The sequence below is a fragment of the Monopterus albus genome, unplaced genomic scaffold (genome assembly GCF_001952655.1).
Source record: "Monopterus albus unplaced genomic scaffold, M_albus_1.0 scaffold272.1, whole genome shotgun sequence".
Taxonomy (NCBI): domain Eukaryota; kingdom Metazoa; phylum Chordata; class Actinopteri; order Synbranchiformes; family Synbranchidae; genus Monopterus; species Monopterus albus.
Window position 1 is genome coordinate 1,113,721 of NW_018128152.1, and position 21,236 is coordinate 1,134,956.

The window sequence follows — 21,236 nt, forward strand, 5'->3', positions numbered from 1 at the left end:
TATCTGCATCCTTGCCCTGGAGTCTCGCTGGGGTTTCGTCAGGGTCTGTCCTCTCCCCTGCTGTTCTCTCATCTCACTGTGTGACTTTGTGTGTGTATGTGTGTATGGCAACACTCATACTGTAGGGACCAAAGCCTCTTTACACACTCACATTGTGGGGTCTCAGTGTTCCTCATGGTACCCACCATGTAAACCAGTGAATTTAAGGGAAGGGATTTGGATTAATGGGTTAGTTGTTAGGCAAGGAGTGGTTCTGGTTAAGGTTAGGGTCAATCTAATGTAAGTCAATATAATGTCAACAGGAGGAATGAAAACACATTTGTGTGGCCTTGCTAATATTAATATATACAGTACTGTGCAGTTATAATGGCACACTGGGAGCACACTGCTTTGAGGGGACCAGAGGCTGGGGGGTGTAAGGTTAGAGCAAACGTTGGCTTTGTTAAGTTTAGGGTAAGAGTTAAGGTTAGGCAAGCAGTGCTTCTGGTTAAGGGTTAGGTCTCCTGGAAATGGATGTACTTAAGTCTATGTATGTCCAGACCCTGTAAGTGTCAATCACAAGGATGTGTATGTGTGATGCCTGATGAAAGAGAGCAGAGCTGTTTACCATGAGCCAGATGGGGTAAGGCACCTTTTGGAGGACTTGGGGGGCATCAGAGGACACAGAAGGCACCCCACTACACCACAGAATGGAGTAGAGCCAGGGCTCATTCACTGGGTAGACAGTCACACTCACATTATTGGCCAGATACTCCCTGGGGGAAGAAAAAGATAAATGTCAAGGTCCTCTCCCTTTCCCTCCTTAGCTCAGTCTACTCCCTTGTCACAGCACCCTGTTCCTACATATGCAGCCATATATATTGGCACTTTAAATCTTTTCTTTTTATAAATAATGCATGAGACCTTTAATATTTCCTACATAGAGGCTATAAAGCTTTGAAGGTAAAGAATGAATTTAAAGGATCATCACAGTGTAATTTTGAGATTATCTTGGTCTTCTTGTAAACACACATATGCTGTGTATGGATTTAATAAGCCCCTCAGTATTATGGATGTTTCTTATATACAGTCCTGATGAAGCAGATTAGCTGAGTTTTTGACTGTTAAACTAATCAACAGATATTAACTTGGGATGTTTTTAAGAACAGTTACTTTGAATTGATCTATTAGTAATACATATTCAGTGGTATGGAGAAATACTTTTATAGAAGACCTACTACTGCTTTCACTCCTATAGGGGAAAAAAACTTGTCAAACCTGGCACCTACATGACAGCCATTTCAGTCAACATTCTATTTAGTTTCCTATATACGTTTAATGATGGAGAAGGGTAACACCACAATATTCCTTCACTTGTTCTTTTGAGGTACTTTTTTCCAAATAGTGCTTGAGATAACAAACACAGCTCCCTGTTATCTCCTTCCTTGGTGCCGAGAGGTAGACGTCTGCTTACTGTATGTCTTTGTGGCTGGCCTTGCTGTAGTGGAGCGTCAGGCTTGTAATTCCCCTCTGCCCTAAGTCTTCTATTGAGAGCCTCTCATTTGTGGTCTGCTGAAGCCCTCGCACCCTCCCCCTGTCTGAGTCGGGCATCCATGTCACCTGGCAAAAACACACAGCATGGGAAGACATGGGTCAGACAGAACAGTATGTGCTTCACACACAGAAGAGGTTGCAATTTTATGGTAAAAAGTGCTTTTGTCAGTATGATAACAAATTAACTGGGTATACAATAATCAGTAAACAAAGGAGGCCATGATGAAGATTTGGCATTTTGTCCTTGTTGTCACAATACCACGCTGAGAGTGTGTTTCACTTTTCTTTAGGTTTTCTCACTAGGTTGGGCCAGATAATTCCTGTGGACCTTCAATCCTTGCAGCAGTTTGTTTTTCAGCTGAAAGATCAGCATCATCTAACTACCTGTGCCATAAAGTGGTTAAGGCTCCCACAGTCGCTCACTATGTAAATACACAGTAACCAGCTTCCAGCTATGGTTTACTAGGGTTAGAGTAGGTCTACTGCAACCAGCACCTTTAAGCAGTCTACCCTACCGCCCTCACCCTCTTCAGGGAAATCCCTGCTTTCTGCACAGTCCACAGCGTGTCCATGAACCAGCTCCGGTAGCGTGGATGTTCTGGTGGAGGTATGCGGATGTTGAGGAGGGCAGAGCTATTGGCCCTGGCTGCCAACCGCAGCATCTCCACCAGACTGCACACCGTCTGGTTGCGTATTCTGCTCCGGTCCTTCACTGTCAGGGTTTCTACTGTCCAGTAGGGGTCACTCTGGAAGCAAAGGAAAGCAACAGAGAGCCAGAGGCAAAGATGTAACAGCTCTGAACTAACATCATGACTCATGCAAACATTTTATATTAGATATATGTGGCTAATTCATGCACTACTTTGTTATTTATATTGTCATGTTTTTCATGTGTTGACGTAGCAGACATTCTTTTCACGCTGTGACTTTTAGATATTTATGCTGTTCATGTATACATTTTCTCTGTCCTTTCTTCTGTGAAATCCCTTTGTTACTCAAGCGAAATAACAGTATTTACATATTTATTCCCATTGTAAACAGTTATAGTATATGGTTTTAGTCATCTTCTTTTTTATGGACCTTCATTTTTAAAATCAACACTGTCCTACTTCAGTTATTTTTCATAACCTCAGTTTTAATGACTGGAAAATGAAATTCAATTATATAGAACTTATTTCTTATTGTTTATATTTCACAGTTAAAACTTTGACTGCATTTTATACTCTTCATTTTTGTTCACATAAACTATTCCCTGTATCGTCACATAAATACACTTTCACCACTATATAACAAAATATGCTAAATTGTGTTTTTTATAGCTGTGATGAGGGTGAGTTTACAGTAGGTCAAATGGATTTCAGTACCTCTAAAAACCACTGGCCTGCATTTAGAGAGCGAATCTCTGTCCAGTTAAAGAACGAGGAATCATCAAACTGTCTGGCTGGAAAAACCTTACTGACATCTGTGGTCCGTCTCAGTGTGTGGTCCCGCATAAGGAATGGAACCCCATCCGCACTGGGAAAGAGGAAGCAGTCAGAAAAACTTCAGTTCTGATTTATTTTATACTTTAGTAAAGAAAATATAATAATTATGTTACATCAGAACCGCAGCTCAGTCAATAACATTCAAATGCTGAGATGGAATGTACTGATAATATCCACACCTGGTTGTGTAAAAGTTACAATTTCAACCATTAATTTTAATCAATTCTACCAGACAAGCTCTTCCTCAGCTGTCAGATCTATGTGTATGCAGAACATCAAAGCACACAGAATCCATTATGTGTGAATAACCCAAAATTAAAATGTTATTAATGTGTGTGGTTAATAACCTGATAGTGACATCAGCCTCCAGAGAGCTGGCTCTGTGCTGCATGGCCCTGTTAAAGGAGGCCATAGTGTTTTCAGGGGCCAGCTGAAGACAGACAGGAAGACTACTGTCAGTCAGTGTGTGTGTAGAAAACACACATCAAGTGGGAGTGACAGAATTATAAAAGAACATGCCAATGGATAAGCATGATTTACTGAAACCACATACAGTATGTATGAAATGATCAAAAGTAAAACCAAACAAAAACAGTACTTTTACATTTCAGCAAAGGTTTATTTGTTGAAATTATTTATAGGAAAAGAATTAAAAGTTATTTATAATTTCAACTTCTAACAATTTCAGACTGTTAGCACAATGGGCTATAAAACTGCCATCCATGCAACATGAAATGTATAATTGTATAATATATAATGCATAATTTTCTTGAAAATAGCAAAGTTTTTAAATTTTACATGAAATTTGCAGAAACTATATAGAAAACAGATAAAAACAAAACCAACCCACACAAACAGAAGCAAACAAAGATCAACAAAAAGAAAAAGCCACCTGTCAATTAATAAACCAAGAGAGCATTACCAGGTTAAAGCTAACTGGTGAGATCGGTCTCAGCTAAAACTAAAAATCCCTTTCATTTTTTCGATTGCCCATGAAAATCAAACTCTATTTAATACTTAGTAATTTTATTTATGGATTAAAATCATGAGTAAAATCAATTATTCATAACATATCTAGTGGCTGTGTGGTCTGGCAGACCACCATCAGTTTCACCATAAACACAGTGATTACAATATAATTTAATTATTTTAAAATCAATGAAATGTTTGTAAAGGTACTTACTTTTCTATAACCTTATTGCACCTGAGTACATTAAAAGACCCCCTGTCTGACCCCCTGCAGTTCGCCTACCAGGCAAACGTTTTTTATTTTTACGTTTTCTATTTTTAAGTATTTTTATTCCTACTTATCTCGTTCACCATGAGCATTCCTGTCAGGTTTGCTCGGCTGCACTTGCCTCTCTCACCTTTCTTATTCTGTCTCTTCACCCCTGATTACTGATCACGTACACCTGTTCCTCACTCCCTTCTCACCAGCTGCACCTGATTAGACTATTGGTTACTTATACCCGGTTCACCTCTCCTTCACTTGCTAGTTCATTTTTGTCCCTATGCAACATTCATTGTGCTCTCTTGGTGTTCTTGGTTTTTTTTGTACTTTGCCTTGATACCACGTTACTGCCCTGGATTATCTGATTCCCTACATCTCTGACCAGCTCCTGTGTTGTTTCTCTCCTTGGACTGCTTCCTCCGCACTGTGGCTCTACTCTTCCCTCCCGGGCAGGTCGATGCACAGTCACCGTTGTTGTTTCTGCCATAACCAACGCCTCTCTATGTCCTTTCAGTAGCCACCTCTCAACTACCGACCAGCCAAGGAGTGACCTCACCACGCAACTCGGCCCACCCCCTCCACAGCATCCGTCTCCTCACTCCTCACCTCCTGCTGCTGGTCGACACCTGGCTACTCCCCATACCTCAGTAACCTCTTTGTTGTACATATCAACGCACTGTATATATTAATAAATCACACAGACTCTTTGTTGTACATAACAACGCACTGTATATATTAATAAATCACAGCTTGCACCGCAGTCGGCTACCTGGGTCTGCCTCTTTTCTTCTCACTCGCTCACCTCTGTGTGCAAGCGAAACCTAACAGTTCCTTTTCTATTCGCATTGTTTACTGCCTGTTTATACTGTTTATTTTGCATTTCTTGCACTGTTTATTGCATGTTAATACTGCTTATTTTGTCATACTACACAGCCTTATGTTGGTTTACTGTTTTCTTGCCCCTTGCATGGGGATATGTACATACACATTGAGAACTGATGTACCAGAGTCAAATTCCTCATGTGTCTGACACACCTGGCCAATAAAGCTGATTCTGATTCTGATATGACTGTGTGTGTGTCTTTAGAGGGCAGGAAAACACAGCTCTGAGCATCGCTGTACATTTGTTTATAGATAGTCATCTGCAATAGTATTTGCGAACCCAGCTATGAAATGACAGCTCAGTGTGTTGTTGACCGTCATGCTCACAGATCCTGACAACAGTAGGCTCATGCACTGAAGCCATACACCATTCTGCTGTGGATGATAACATGCAGAGTCAGACATATGTTCGGTGATCTATCAGTATAGTATGCTAGCATAAGAAGTCAATTTCATCATTTTATTTACACTGTGTCTCCCCACAGAGTGGAACATCATCCATTTGAACAATTACTGGAACAGGCAGTGAGGTCTGGCAAAACATCAACTCACCATAGGAGCTCCTCTTCTGCCAATGATCTCTGGTCGAGATTTGAGGCTGTGGTGGTCCATGATGCAGGGGCAGGTGAATGTGAGCGGTGCTAAATAGACAGCCAGGAGGATGATGGCATAGATCAGTATCAGGATCACATGGAATTCTAAAAGTTGGAAGGAAAGGGTTTTGAGAGTCGCTTTATGTTCAGCACATCTGATCTCTTCACCATGGCAATAAGGTGTTAGCTTTGTCTGTGTTGATCAGTAGCATATGTAGGTGGTCTGTTCTAGTACCATAATCACCCTATAGTATGATACTGTATGGGCAAAATAATTGGTCCTACTGCAAAAAAAAAGAAATTCCAAACATACAGTAATAGAAAATCATTTTAGCATAGGTACATAGTATGTGTCTGAAATGCACTCACAGGCCACTTCATTAAGTACACCTGTACAATTATATGCACATCAGTGCAACACTTCTGCCTTAACTTTGTTTATGAAGCTCAAAATGTTTCAGCTTTAAGTGTCATAAATATACACATTTGATTACATAGTGATATTGTCATAAATATACACATTTGATTACATGTTTATTATTGTGTTCATAGTTGAAAATAATGTAGTCCAGTAAAACACCACCTTTAACTATGAACGCAATAATAAACATATCATTGAAACATTTTCAGCTTCATAAACACAGATGTTAAGGCAGAAGTGTTGCACTGAATTTCATACAGTTGTACGGGTGTACCTAATTAAGTGGCCAGTGAGCGTATATTCATGTGTTTACTCAAATATTACCTTGTACTAGAAATAATATTAATTGGCAATGAAAATGTTTGCCAATTAATATTACTGTGACAAAATCTCTATACACCATTGATGAAAAAACTAATGAATAAAATATAGTTAAAAAATTAAAAATGAATGAATGCTGAAGTTTGACAAAAATGCTCATTCCTGTTCTTGTTCTTGGTTTGGTCCTGTAGACCAAACCTTTTGTCAATTAATCATCGTATGACTTGAGAAAGAACAAAATACCAAGTATTTGGGTCAACTAAAAATAGACTAGACTGTTTATGATGCTCTTTGCATATGACACGTTTTGGTTGACTAAAATGTGAAATAATAAACGATGAGGCAGACTAAATATAACTAAAACTAACATGGCCATTATATTTCAGGACATATAACAGATGACAAAATGAACAGTTATTGAAAACCAAATTACTGTAACACTATGACTACAATTAATTGTAAAAATTATCTTTATCATTCCTCTTTAGAAGCCAAAGAAATAGAAAGCAGGCATTCTGCTTGGATGTTGACAGAAGATCTTAACTTGAATTTATGGTAACACTTACTGGATCTCTCTCTGCGGACCACACATCCAGCTACTAGCCAGCTGATAGCTGTGACTGATGCCAAGGCTCCAGTGTGCAGGAAAGGTGCCGTGGACTGGTACCAAAATACAAACATAGAACTGTAGTATAGATAGGTGGTCACTTACTAGAAAGACTAAACAGAGTACAACTTTTAAGGCATACATGTCTGAAATAGATAAACTGTGATCAGAGCTCTGTCTAAGTGTGTTGCAGGGAAGACAGAGTAAACAGGACTGTTCTGTCACCGCTGTTTATTAGTTACTGTTCGTCAACCCTAAATATCTTGTTAGGCTCTGACATTACTTGGTGGTATGGTTTTACTGGGCTTCATGGGGAGAAGTAGCCATATATAGGTACCTAGCAGAGAGTAGCCCTGGGTCACATGGAGCCTGATGTGCTCAGACTCGGCTCCCCGAACTGTGCTGAACCAATCAGCAGGCTGCCATTCCTCAGACCATGCCCCATAATTTACATATACTGTTAAAAATGGAATTGGAAATTGGGGGATTTTCAAAATGGATAATAAAATTTTCTGATTCATTTTTCTTTTTCACTTTCTTTTGAATGTTAGGTAAAATATCCCTATAAAACCCTCTACCTTTCTGCAAAAAAAAAAATGTGACACATTTCCCAAAGTTTGTCAAAGTATAACAAGATTAGACAGGTATCAACAATGACCATTTAGTTATTTAACTTAATCCAAATGATTCCATCCTTAAATCCTAACATCTCTAGTGTTCAGAAATCCCCTTTTCTATAACTCCTTGGAACAAACATGCCCAAACATTCCTTTTGAATTATTAATTGAAAAGATTTATTAAGTTTCAAGTTGTTCCACCCATATTTAATAATCACCACTATATACTATTACTATGTGTCTACTTTTAGTTAAAAATAGAACACTACACTGGCACCGTCAGGTCATGTTGATTGTAGACCAACCTGCAGTGATACATGCAGGATGCCCCACTCGTCTCCCCATATGTCATCAACAGTGATGACACCCGAGATAATGGTGAGCAATGTAGCCAACACTCCAATCTGTGAAGATGAGAAGAATGATGATGAAGTCAGATTGTACTTTGAGAGTGTGTGAAGCATATCTACAGTATGGTAACAATTTAGGATGTAAATCACAGCACCTTGTGAAAACTGTGTAGGTTGAGCTGCTGGCCCAAGGATATATGGAAAATGGCTAATATCTGAAATAGAGCCAAGGTTTAATGCATTTTAGCTTAACTCACCCATAAGCAAGTCTGCAAAGATTTAAGGGTTGGGAAAAAGATGGTTACCGTTAAGAATGTAAGGTAGCTAAATCCCACAATGGTGCATACAATGATAGGGATCGTCTCATCTCTCCATTCTCCATAGCGGTTGTATACTGACCTGAAGGGTGAACAAGTAAGAGGTGACTGGGGTTGAATGTATGCTGACAGTTAAACATTTGGCTTGTTTGCCCAGTTCCATTCTAATCAAACATGCTGGGCATAAACAGACTTTCACACAGTCACACAGTGGTAAAACTGACTCACCAGTTGAATTCATTGAAATCATTTTGAGCCACCAACCAGAAGTAAGCCCAAAATAGAAGCAGAAAGAAAGAACTGCACAAGATAATGAACCACGTACACTCCCACTGTAAAGGAAACACAAACAACCATTCAGATTTTTCCTTTTTTTACAATTTTAGACTATACAAATTAAGTATGTAGTATAAAGAGTCTGCTCCTTAATTCCACATAAGGAATAAAGGAACAGGCTCTGTGAAACAAATTTAAGCTGCTAGAATTAGTATGTATCTATCAACACAGTTGATGCACAGTGCTACTGTCTATTAATCATGACACATTTTTCATGTTATTAATTAGACATGTTTTCACTTTACCTGGTTTTTAACTATTTACTATACAGTCGTCTGGCTTGACAGGCTTGACATATGGGTCAGGAGAGGAGCGCTTCTGCAGCACTCAAGGACTTATCTCCTTCAGTAGTTAACAGGGTTGAGCAGCTAATGCCATGTGAACTGAAGTGTAGAGCATGATAGGCCAGTCAACAGATTCTGATAAGCACTGTCTGTCACAGGGCTGACACATAGAAACAAACAACCACACACACTCCCACACTCCTACAGGCAATTTAGAGTCACCAGTCAGCCTAAGCTGCATGTCTTTGGACTGTGGAAGGAAGCTGGAGTACCCGGAGAAAACCCATGCAGGAACAGGGAGAACATGCAAACTCCACACAGAAAAGCCCTGGGTCGGCCCGGGCTCGAACACGGAACCTTCTTGCTGTGAGGGAACAATGGTGCTACAAGGTCCTTCCATCTCTCCAGTTAGAACTGGTGGTACCCACCTTCTGGCAGTGCTCATAAATCCTAATATAATATTTGTGCTGACTTCACTATATGACAGACCTCTCCTTTCTTTCCTTGGCTGAAACATACTCTACACAATGACCTGTGTCAGACAAGGTCAGTGTTGCTCTGTTTTACTCTCTGCCAACTCTTAAAAGCAGTGCTTCAATTTGTAGCTGCTAAATGCTCCACTATGTTCAACAGCTACTGTAGATGCTAACTTGGTCTGTCTGCTAACTTTACCGCTTGTCAGGTAGGATACAGTCATTATAGCTTTTTTGCTGAAAATGGCTGCCTGCTGCAGCTGAATACATGAGGACAGTGAGACTGAACTGAAACAGTAAAGTTAGGCAGCTTCCAACGACTGTAGTGATTATGACATGAACAAAGGTGGAAGTTAGTTAAAGTAGTAAATAGAGTGACAAAGTTTGCATTAGGAGTTTGAGGTGGATGAATGGTTCAAGATACATCGGATGTTCCTGCAGGATACTGGCATTCAAAAGGAATGTAAATCATTGTGCTTTTTTTGTTATTCCTTGACCATTCCACAACCACAACTGCTTGCTTATTATTGTAACCATGACACTGAAGGTCATTTTAACCCAAATCACAATCTTTATCGACCTCTAACCAAGTAATGTTTGTGCCTACACTGTACCAGTTCCATGACCATAGCCATGTGATTGTTTGCCATAGTCTTCCATACTTCAGGTCAAAAACTTTTATCTTTGTGCACCTCCATTTTGTCTTTGTTGCCTTTTTTCAACTCTCTATGCCTGCTCCGGTCACCTCTGTCTACAGTCCTCTGTTTCCCATCTTTGTAATCAACCACTCAGTATTTCACTCACTAGTCAGCATTTACTCTGTGCCAGATAGTCATCATTAAAGGACACATTTCATGACTTTCCAGCATTTATTCCCTCCTTTGGTTCCCATGTTTGACCTGTTTCCTCCTCTGGACATAGAACTTGCTTTCCCCTCATTTGTGTGACGGGATTCACCATTGCTCAGACATTTATTTTTGTCATATATCTAGTCCTGTCCCTGTTTCTTTTGTATATGGCCAATTAGTCACTCCCTGGAGCTGATTATTTGTCTGCCCTTTGTTCTGAACTGTTTGCATGGCCTGCATGTCTGGAGAGGAACTATTTTGCCTTTGTGTCCATGACTAAGTCTGTTCCTAACTCTAGTGCGTTAGTATGCCCAGTAGTTACTATTATGGATATGTTTTGTGTTAGCTCTTGGTTGGCTAAAACATATCCATACCAGTAAACCATACTGCTGTACCTGTATAGCTGCATTCTCCCGACTCAGTATATTCCTATATTGTCATTTTCCCGAGTCAGTTCTTACCTTCATTGTTGTATCTCTCTGAGCCTACAATTATTCTCACCTGTATTCCTGTTGCTTATTTCAGTACTTGCATTACATTTACTTCTGTTGTATGTAATTTACATAAACGTGACAATTGTTACCATGACAACCAAGGTCTGGTAAATACGCAGCTGGAAGGGTACTATAGCACATATTCTAAGGTAGGGATGAGCAACAAACGTTAGATTAAATGTGTCCACTTTATCCAATGTTACAATTAAATTACTGATTACTGCAGCTATAAATAGTCATGCACAGATACTGTATGCACCCTCCATTTTCATAGAAGTAATGTAACATTGCTGCTGACCTTGTGGCCAAAGTGCCACAGTTGCCATTACACACACTAACTAAGTGAGAGAGGCAGAAGTGCAGAGTACAGATAATTTCTAAAAGGACATTCAACCTGACACACATAGAAGCAATGAGGGTGAAATCCATCCTGGACTGAAACTGTGGATGTCTTTAATAATACAATCAGCCACACATCTCTGTGGTGCAGTGGAAACAGATGGCATATCAGAGTATGAATGCCAACCTTTCTGCTTATGTCTCTGTCTCTCTGCATGTGAATACAAGAAGCTTTATAGATGGAGACAGAGAGGGAAGAGAGGCAGCTGTGTTTTTTCCTCTTGGTCTGCACATCATCAGCATTACCGAATGTGTAAGCGATACTAATTTATGACTGAGCCACTGACTCTTTGTGATAAGATATCCAGCAGCAGTAGCTGTGACCGCTCAGTGGGTTTCCAGCACAGCTGAGTGTCTGGCTCTACTTTGTACATCCAAACACTGTGCTGATTCTGTTACTTGGTTTACTTTAATGATAATTTTGCCTAGTTGCCAGGGCCTAAACAAGAACTCCCTTAGGAATTTCAGAAAAAAAAAAAAGATGATGTCAACTTTTGGATTTATTTCAGAAAGAACAGTTGTGTTTTGAAAAGATCCCTAAAAGAATTAACAATTACAAAGATTACACATTCATCTTTTCAAACTCACATCATGATTGACAACTTCCTATAATTTGACAGGAATTAATTTATTAAATTTATTTATTTAATTAAGCTAAATTTAATAAATTAAATGTTTAAAGGGTTAATTTTCTAAAGTATTTCAAAAAGGTGTTTTACAATACAAGGCATTAAAGATGTATCCATATGGGCCTAAGGTTAAGAGCACAAACCACTGTAACGTCTCTAGTTCAAATGCAATTAATCCAAAGCTCCAAAATACAGAAAATAAAAGTCAAAAACTAAAGAGAAATGTCGGGTACAAAGGAGCCTGTAATACCAGAATAAAAATGACTGGTTGTGCATTGTGTTGCTGTAGTTCTGATGCTTTCCACAAAGTAGAAAACAGTTCATTTATTCCTGAAGAGTGAACCTCTTGAGTGCAACCTCAGCAGAACGTGGAGTCTCTGACCTCTGTTTTGTTTGCTTTGCATTCTGCAGAGTAGGCCAGTGGACACACAGTCTATCCTGTGCAGTCTACTTACTTTACTGAAATGTTTATTTACAGGATCTCTGTATAATACCAGAGTAAATGTGGAAACAGATTAAAATCCCTGTTACAACTGCTTTTGTTGCAGTGGTGTAAATGTCTGCTGACTGGATGAATTGTAGGCAAAGTTATTATAACAACTATTATAGCATTAGCATTCAGCAGATGCACTGTAATTACTGTGGCTGGAACATCTATGATTAACATAAAAATGCTCACTGTTCCTGCGGACCACACCTACTACTGCTGAAGTGTGATAAGCAACTGGAAGATGAAGCTCTTTGTCTACACTCTATTACTCTGTGTAATGACCAAATCACACTAATGGTTTGTTTGAGCCGATTGAAGAAAGACAAATTAAGTATCTCTAGCATAACACTGACTGACAGATATGCTGTGCATTAATGGGAGAATGATCAAAAACAAGGCTGAGTATCAAACCACAATACAGAATGAAATGTGTCCATAAAACTAGGTACTAGAAAGTTAAGCTGTCAGATGTCTGGTCAAATTTGTGGTATTGTTAACTTATTTTTCTTTAGATATTTCATGATTCAAATCATGCTGTTTTTTTCAATTTTAGATTATTTTATTGAGGTTAAGTGTTTGTATGGCTGATTATATTTAACACATGAGCCTTTTTTCGAGGGTTTTGGAGAAAAACAACTTGGCCCTTTTCAAAGCAAGTATCCAAATAGTATTGTTTTACTTAAAAATTCTAAACAATAACCATAATTTGATCATATATCTCCAGCTACCAGGATGTATCTGCATACCAGAGATGGAAAGTAACTAAGTACATTTAATCAAGTACTGTACTTGAGGTATCTGTACTTTACTTGAGTATCTTCATTTTCTGCTACTTAATATTAGAACTTCACTACATTTCAGAGAAAAATATTGTACTTTGTACTCACTACATTTATTTAATAACTTTAGTTACTAATTAATTTACAGAATGAGGTTATTAAAGCAAAATACAGTATCATCATAAGATTTATTGATCCTTGGTGTAAAATTTACAAGCTACCCAGCAATGATTCAAATTATAAGCATATAAGGCAGCTAAAATTAGCGCTACTTTTACGAGCGACAACATTAAATGTGATGTACACAATAATACATCTGTAATTATAATCAAATAATATGATGTACATCAATGTAAGCTGTGCAATTTTGCATAATTGGTACTTTAAGCATACTTTCTGCTAATGTTTTTGTACTTTTACTTAAGTAACATTTGGAATACAAAACTTTTACTTCTAACAGAGAATTTTTACACTGTGGTATTGCTACTTTTACCTAAGTAAACAATCTGAGTGCTTCTTCCACCACTGCTGCATACCGTAACAAAGCTATGATAATGCAATAAGGTTGTACCAGTAGAAATAAGATATAGCCATATTTTCATTAGTATACTAAGCAAATAATATTTGATTTTATCTGATTGTTATTGATATCCATACTCATATTTGTCATACCCTGGAGCTGTTGTCTTGAGAACGCTGGTAACGTTTCCAGCGGCAACCATAGAATCCAGTGACAAAGGAGATAAAGACTTGCTTCTCATAGACCTGTAAGGGTTGGTGTTTCACCATGCTCCTTCAGCCTCAATGCACCACCAGTCGTTTAACATCCCACACAGCACTGGGAACCCTGGAGAAGGCCAAAGTGTTACTACACAGGAAAAGCTTTCCATAAGTTAACTCAACTTTCATCAACATGTCATGTCATGTCGTTGAGATATATTTTTACAAAACAGAATTAATATGTTGACAGTAACAACACCCAACAGGTCATTCAATAGTGAGTCATGTCTGGGGCAGAAATAATAACATGGTACACCGTATGCTTCAGAGTCACTAAGTCAGCCCATACCCATGTAAAGATTTATGACTGGGGAAAAGTGGCAACTAGGCATCTGTAGGTAGGCAATGTAGCATCTGTAATGTATGTATGGGTATGACTTAATTCATAAACAAGAAGATCATCAGTTTAAAGGGGGGGCGTATTAGATGGAGACAGCATGTTCTGTTCTGTTTCAGAGTACAGCCTGTTGCATTAGTGGCAGGTAAAAATGCACTGACACAGAATAAAAACTTTATATAGCACTGTTCTTACAGCAAGTGCAACTCAAAATGTTGTAGCCTACAGCAACAAGTTCCAAAAGAAACAAAAAGTAAAAAACAAAGTAAAGCAAAACTAAAATTAACAATAATATCTAAAAAAGTCTAAAAAAGTAGGTTTTAAGATTGCATTTAAAAATACTGTATCTACTGTATCTGATGCCCTAACCTTCTCTGGAAGACTATTCCACAGGCAAGGGCCTGTGACCCAAAATACATCATCTCCATTTGTCTTGTTCTGGGTTGAGCAGTGACCATTACACCAGCATCTGAGGATCTCAGGGGTCTAGCAGGAGCATACCTGACCAACATATCAGAAATATATTTCAGACCCAATACATTTAGTGACTTCAAAATTTTAAAGTTAATTGTAAATTAATGGTAAATGGGGGCGACTGTGGTTCTGTGGGTAGAGCAGCCGTCTCCCAACCAGATAGTTGGAGGTTCGAATCTCGGTGCCTGCAGTCCGTGTGTCAAAGTGTCCTTGGGCAAGACACTGAACCCCCCTGTTGCCCCCAGTGGTTAGAGCCATCGGTTGAGTTGGCGCCGCAGATGGCTGCCTTGGTTCTGTGCCAGAAACAAATTCCTTGTGTGTAACATACTTGGCCAATAAAGGTGATTATCCTTATCCTTATTATTAAAATCAACAGGAAGCTAGTGAAGCGTCTTTAAAGCAGGGGAAGATGTGCAGCTGCATTATATATATTCTGTAGTCTACACAGTGATTTCTTAGGAAGACAAGAAATGACAACAGGGCACTACAAGCCTGCTGGAGATAAAAGCATACATAAGTATTTCTTATCTTCCTTAGAAATGTTTGCACATGAGTAATGTTTATGACATGATAAAAACAGTTTTTAGTTATGTACGTATCTAACTTGTGATTCAAAGCACAAGTCAGAGTCAAAGATTCTCAACTTCTCTGTTTCTCTTCCCTTCCCTCTGGCATCACCAGCAGTCATGGATTTGATTATTCAGTGATATAGCTTGATATGTACTGAATGGAAAGGCCCTAACCTGACATATACAGTAGTATGGATTACATGGCTGATCGGCAATACAGCAGAGAGGACTAGATAAAGATTCTTAATATTCTTAAGCCAAATTTGAACACTAACCTGTGCACCTGGATGGAAATTAATGTAGGTTTTTGCCTCAAAGCATCAGTTTTGTTCTAGTTCTTGGTCACATATGTACTGTACACTACACAGTAGAATGTTATAGTTTTCAATCACTAATTCAGACAGTTGGAAAAGTACATAAGTGAATTAATCAGTAAACAATAGTGATTTTCATGCCCACAAATCTCTGCACCAAGCGGACTCGGGATGAGCCTGTGAATATACGTAGGGCTGATAAAAAGGGATGGTTTAGCACATTAGCTTAGGGTTTAGCTCACTGAATCAGTGATTCTTCAACTGATGCTCAGTGGGTGAACAGCTTATGTCACAGCTTGAAAGAGAAGCAGGGGGCATACTAGTGAAGAGCAGCCCACCTCTTCTGTTTTTTAACTAAACTCAAAAGTAGACCTGGAAAGAAACAGTCTTTAAAGACATCGCCATCAAAGTGATTTTATTGATGACTTGGAAAAGCACCTCAAAGACCAATGGTAAATTTCATCAAGGGGCAGCTGCAAGTGTCAGTGGTCACAATCACCTGACCCCCTGCAGGTAGTGTTTTACACTCATGATAATCATGATAAGAGAAGATGGAAAGGAAGATAGAGAGAGAAGCAGGCAGAACAAATATAGAGCCACATCAGAAAAATAGGTCCTCCTGTTCATCTCAGTGAGATCATTTTGTTAGTACAACAGGAGAGGTACTGCAGAGGAGCTGGTGGGGAAATCTGACACCCTTTAAATGGAAAAAAGCTAGGCTCCATAAATCAATAATAAATAATAAACACAAAGACAAATAATAATGGTTTATGTTTGTTGATAAAGGGTTGCAATGAAAGGCAAATTCCCAGTCAGATAACAATAGCCGAGGGCCAAGCCAAGCTGCTCCTTTGTCTTTATCTCTGAGCAGGGAAATTACAACATGAAAGGGGGAGTGGGCAGCAGCTGTGTCTGTACAGCGCTGTACAGCTCACATTAGGGTTCCATGTCATTTTCAAATGTTCAGAAACTCACAGAGGAAAACACTAGAACAAACCTTATGATTTGATACACAAGCACAGATATCAAGCTGTTTCACTGAAAAAAGGTAAAAGTTTGACCTGCTGCTGGTGCTCAAAGAAAAGCGAGAGAAACAGCAGCATATTTTATTTGGCATATCATGTTAAATGTTCCATTGGGTATTAGTGACACATTTAAAACCTGCAGATAGCATCAAACAACAAGCTAGATTTTGAGAATCATCTTATGGTTGATGTACCACTGACTGGAAAACACTGTGATGAGGACAAGGGCCCTACAATATCTTCAATGGTTGATGTTGACACCTTGACCTCAAAGCTTGCCTTGTGATCAAACCGGGCTGGAACTGCTCATTTTGCCAGCAAATCTTCAAAAATAAATAAAAATAAATAAATAAATACATTTAAAAAAAGCTATTCAACTGCGTTAAAACAGTTCACGCTAGCATACTGTACAATTTTGTGGTTTTGTTTTATGTAATGAAATGTTTATCTTAATGTACTTTGGGCCACTTCGTACAATGTAATGTACTTTAATGTTTATCTTATGTATGAAAAATTATATTATTACATTGTTTGATGCCTATTGTATGATGTTTATCCTATTCAGGATGTCTTAGAAAATAGGTGTGTGTTTATTTAGGACTCACCTGATGTAAATATGCAGTATGTGCAACATACCATGCCTCTGAAGAAATTCCAACACAAACCCTATTTACAGTGTAACCACTATGAGAAACCACACACAAATGCTTTTAACCTCAAGGTGAGTTTTCATGAACCTGCATTTACTCAATGAAAGGACACCTTAGTAGTGTTACTGATGTACAAATGTATTTCTTTATTAGGATTTCAATGAGGTTCAGTGTTCAGTTTTATATATATATATATATACTTTCAGGATTGTGCTGTTAATTGGAATGTCAGTTCTAATGTTATGTGTAAATTCTATTGTTTCTTCTAGCTTCTCTTACATACTGCTTCAGGACAAGTCCAAAATCTGCTGTTGCATGCACTGTACAATATTTGCCAGCTCCTTTGAACCTTGTGTGGAAGACAGCTATCCAGTTACAGTATTAGTTAGATTCACCCAGATTCACTGGCTCCGCCAGCACATACTGATCAGCATAACATTATGACTACCGAGAGGCAAAGTGAATAACATCGATTGTCTCATTACAGTGGCACCTGTCAGTGTGTTGGGTATATTAAGCAGCAAGTGAACATTCAGTCCTCAAAGTTGATGTGATGGAAGCTGTTAAGTTCTGCAGTAGCTGGACCCAACGTACCAACACACTCCAAGAGTGGGGATATAAAGTAAAGTATATTGTAAAAGGGCAGGCGATATGATTGGGAGAGGGAGAGAGAGAAAACAGCAGCAGAGCCGGCTCTGGACTAGAACAGCAGGCAGAAATGATTCTGGACGGGACAGGAAGACTAGGAAGGTGGGGGTGAAGCGAAGGTTGATGGAGGAGTGGAGAGCGGAGTAGCGTTGAGCTGGAAACAGCAGGACTCACCAGAGGGGTGGAGAGCCAAGTAGCGGTGAACTGGAGGTAGCAGGACTCACTGGAGGGGTGGAGGGTGGAGAAAAGGCAAGCTGGAGATAGCGGGGTTTACCGGTGGAGAGAAGAGCAGAGTAGCAACGAGCTGAGAATGCTGGGTGAAGTTGCGTGACTCTGAAGCAGGGAGCAGAGCTGGAGAAGACAGGGAGGAGAAGCACACCACACTGGAAGCAGGAGACAGGTAAGCAGGGAAACACCTCGATACACAGGATCAGGAAACAGGTAATGATCACAGGTAAGTGACAGGTAAGTTTGCACACAGGAGCCAGGGAAGACTTCTGACTGTACAGAAACATTAGAGAGTGAATTAGGTTACGGACCAGTGGGGAACTAACGGAAAAGGGCATGTATATATGGGGAACTGAACCGGGAGGAAATAAGCAGCAGGTGAACATGATGATGATTGATTACGCTGGCTAAGATTGTGACAGGCAGAGGGAAACAGGGAAACACAACATTGAGCAAGTTTAGGGATCTGAGTGACTTTGACAAGGGCCAGACTGTGATGGTGAGATGACTGGGTCAGATCATCTCCCACACTGCAGGTCTTGGTGGGTGTTGTTGGTCTGTAGTGGTTAGTACCTACCAACAGTGTCTAAGGAAGGATAAATGATAAACTGGAGACAGGGTCATGGATGCCCAAAGCTCACTGATGATGAGGTTGACCTACTGTAGATTAAACTTTTAAATTTCATTCATTTTTTTCAAAACATTAAAATTTGTCTGAACCTTTGTTAAAATGGTTGAAAATGAGAAATACTGTGCATTGGTCTCAATGAAGACAAACATTCAGTGGCTATACTTAGAGTGGGGAGGCTGTTGAATGTGTCTAAAAGATTCTCTCTAACTTGTGCTCATGACCAGAGATGTCATTCCTTTTACATAGGTTTTTCACTGAATTACCTACGCATTTCTGCTCTTCCTGAAAGCAGAATTATGGAAGCAAACTGACTGACAGACCCTGGAGACAGCCAACCCATTGCCGCATTGGCTCTTGCGTATACAGTGTTTGTCAGGTGGTCATAATGTTATGGCTGGTCAGTGGAAGACACTCTCTCATGGGCTTCCTACTGGTCTGTCAGTCAGCTGGCTTCAGGTCAGTCTTCTCTCTTGAACCTGCCATTTACTTGAGCTGACTGGAATACTCTCCTCGCTTCCTTGCCAGCCTATGGAAGTGACTTGGTTACTGTCACCATGAACCCAAGGCTGCAGGTACCTGGACTGTCATTGGAGTTATACAGAATTATGTTCTCATTGAATAATAATACAGTAACCCACTTGGTCCTAACCAGCCCCCTGTCACAGAGCCTCTGCCATATCTGTCTATTATTAGACTTTTATCTTGGTCACAGTCTTCCCAGGCTTCCATCATGTCTTCATGAAATTTATATATACATGCATTAATAATATTTTTTAATCTTTCAGAGGATTTAGCCAAAAATAGAGTTGGTGCTGCTTGCTCATTATCAGCACACAGGGGCAATGTATGATGGCACAGACTGGAAACCAAGCTGCTGTCAAAAGGATAGACCGTAATTAAAGCTTGATCCATTTTTTTTACAAACGTGATCATGTCACCCTTCCAATGTCAAATATTTTCTCTATTTTTTTTATTAAAAACACTGCAGGTGAACCATTACCTTCATTACATTCAATGGAGAAACTATATAAGGATACCTCAGTTATATGCAGGATAACAGAACGACTACTACTACTTCATAGTTTGGTATCAAAATAACTTGCCCTGTAGCAGGTGTCACTGAAGTTGTTCAGCCAACAAAAGCAGTTTCACTTATTTCACAGCTACTATCATCCATCATGCAGAAGAGCAGGGCGACATAGGCCCTCACCTATAGAGCATCAAATACCTGGAGGGTATTTGGGTCACATGGGTTTTGTTTGTTTGCCAGTTTTGTTTTGTTTTAATATACAGTAGTACTGGTTAATGTATTGGTTACAGAAAACTGCCTTTTAAATAATAGGAATTGCTACACCACATGTATATCTATGTATATCTATATGTAGCTTGCATTTAACTGCAAATAAATTCAAATAGCAAGCATTGGTATTAAGTGTGTGTGTGGGGGGCGGGGGGGGGGGGGGGCACAACAACTTGCCTAGGTCACTGACAGACCCACAGGGCCCTGCAGAACACATACAAAATAATATTGTATAGTCTTTCTAATCTATATACTTATGGAAAAACTATAGTGACAATACATGGTCACAATGCTGATTAATAATGGTCTGTGCTGAAAAGATCCATAATAAAATAAAAATGTATGAAAGAGGGTCTTCAGAAAAAGTAAGATTCTTAGAAATGGGCCCAGTGAGGTGGCAACGGCTCAACTCATAATCCCACCAAACTGACCGTAAAACCACGAACAGTGCCAAGTCAGGGCTACACAGCCTACATGGAGGTAATCCGATCAAGTGCGCACAAACACTTACTTTACCACACTCTTTTTTATCCCACGATGGTGAAAACGCCAGGAGCTTTCTATTAGACTCTTATTTCCATGGATGTTGACGTAATGCCTTCACTCCTGGAAGGATTCATGTGATAAATCTTTAAAGTTATTTTCTGCAAAAATATGGAACAAACCGATGGCACACATCAGGCAACTTTATAGGCCAAACAGCGAAAACCACTTATATCGCAGTTTTAACGCAACGCAGGCGCAGCAGCTCATGGACGTTTCAGTAAATGACAGGTCCTCCTCGAAGACAGCGCACTTCCCGTGCTCGTACACAAGAGTTAACCAGTGTAATCCGTCCGACACGGGGGGTGGAGCTGTCGGGCACACTGCAGAAAATATCCTCCCTATGAGTTTTTTAAAGACTTACAGTACCACAGTGTTCATTTGTGATAAAATGTGTATTTTTACAGTGTGCACGCCACTGGGCATAGGGGGAGCTACAGTACATTCCTCACAAAACCGTTTTGGTACAACTTTATTTGGTAAATCATTTATTAAGACAACATATTTCTGAAATCAAATGAACAACTCTGCTAGTACAGTTTCAAAATAAGACTTCTTTCAAAGCAGCTTCATCCTGTTTTAAGAACTTTCCAGAAAAAAGTGGCATTGACTGTCTGAAATTCTGAAATAGCATAAATTTTACATACAC

General features: G+C 39.4%; 1 protein-coding gene across 6 annotated transcripts in view; it reads right to left on the reverse strand.

The window, feature by feature from the left end:
• gdpd5a (glycerophosphodiester phosphodiesterase domain containing 5a) overlaps positions 1–20,854 on the reverse strand; it is a 24,675-nt gene extending 3,821 nt beyond the window's left edge. For 2 of the 6 annotated variants that reach the window (XM_020622082.1, XM_020622077.1), the window contains exons 1-14: positions 20,556–20,854; positions 18,060–18,236; positions 13,761–13,935; positions 8,585–8,688; positions 8,345–8,438; positions 8,195–8,254; positions 7,995–8,093; positions 7,032–7,125; positions 5,683–5,828; positions 3,365–3,447; positions 2,898–3,048; positions 2,058–2,279; positions 1,454–1,599; positions 608–755 (exon numbers count right to left, since the gene is read on the reverse strand). In XM_020622082.1, the coding sequence (XP_020477738.1) occupies positions 608–755; positions 1,454–1,599; positions 2,058–2,279; positions 2,898–3,048; positions 3,365–3,447; positions 5,683–5,828; positions 7,032–7,125; positions 7,995–8,093; positions 8,195–8,254; positions 8,345–8,438; positions 8,585–8,688; positions 13,761–13,877 (1,464 nt within the window). In that variant the 5' untranslated portion in view covers positions 13,878–13,935; positions 18,060–18,236; positions 20,556–20,854. Of the gene's footprint in view, positions 1–607; positions 756–1,453; positions 1,600–2,057; positions 2,280–2,897; positions 3,049–3,364; positions 3,448–5,682; positions 5,829–7,031; positions 7,126–7,994; positions 8,094–8,194; positions 8,255–8,344; positions 8,439–8,584; positions 8,689–13,760; positions 13,936–14,574; positions 14,707–14,835; positions 14,852–18,059; positions 18,237–20,555 lie in introns of those variants that run through there. The other 4 variants (XM_020622081.1, XM_020622079.1, XM_020622080.1 and 1 more) reach the window with 4 other exon arrangements.
• Between the last annotated feature and the right edge of the window lie 382 nt (positions 20,855–21,236).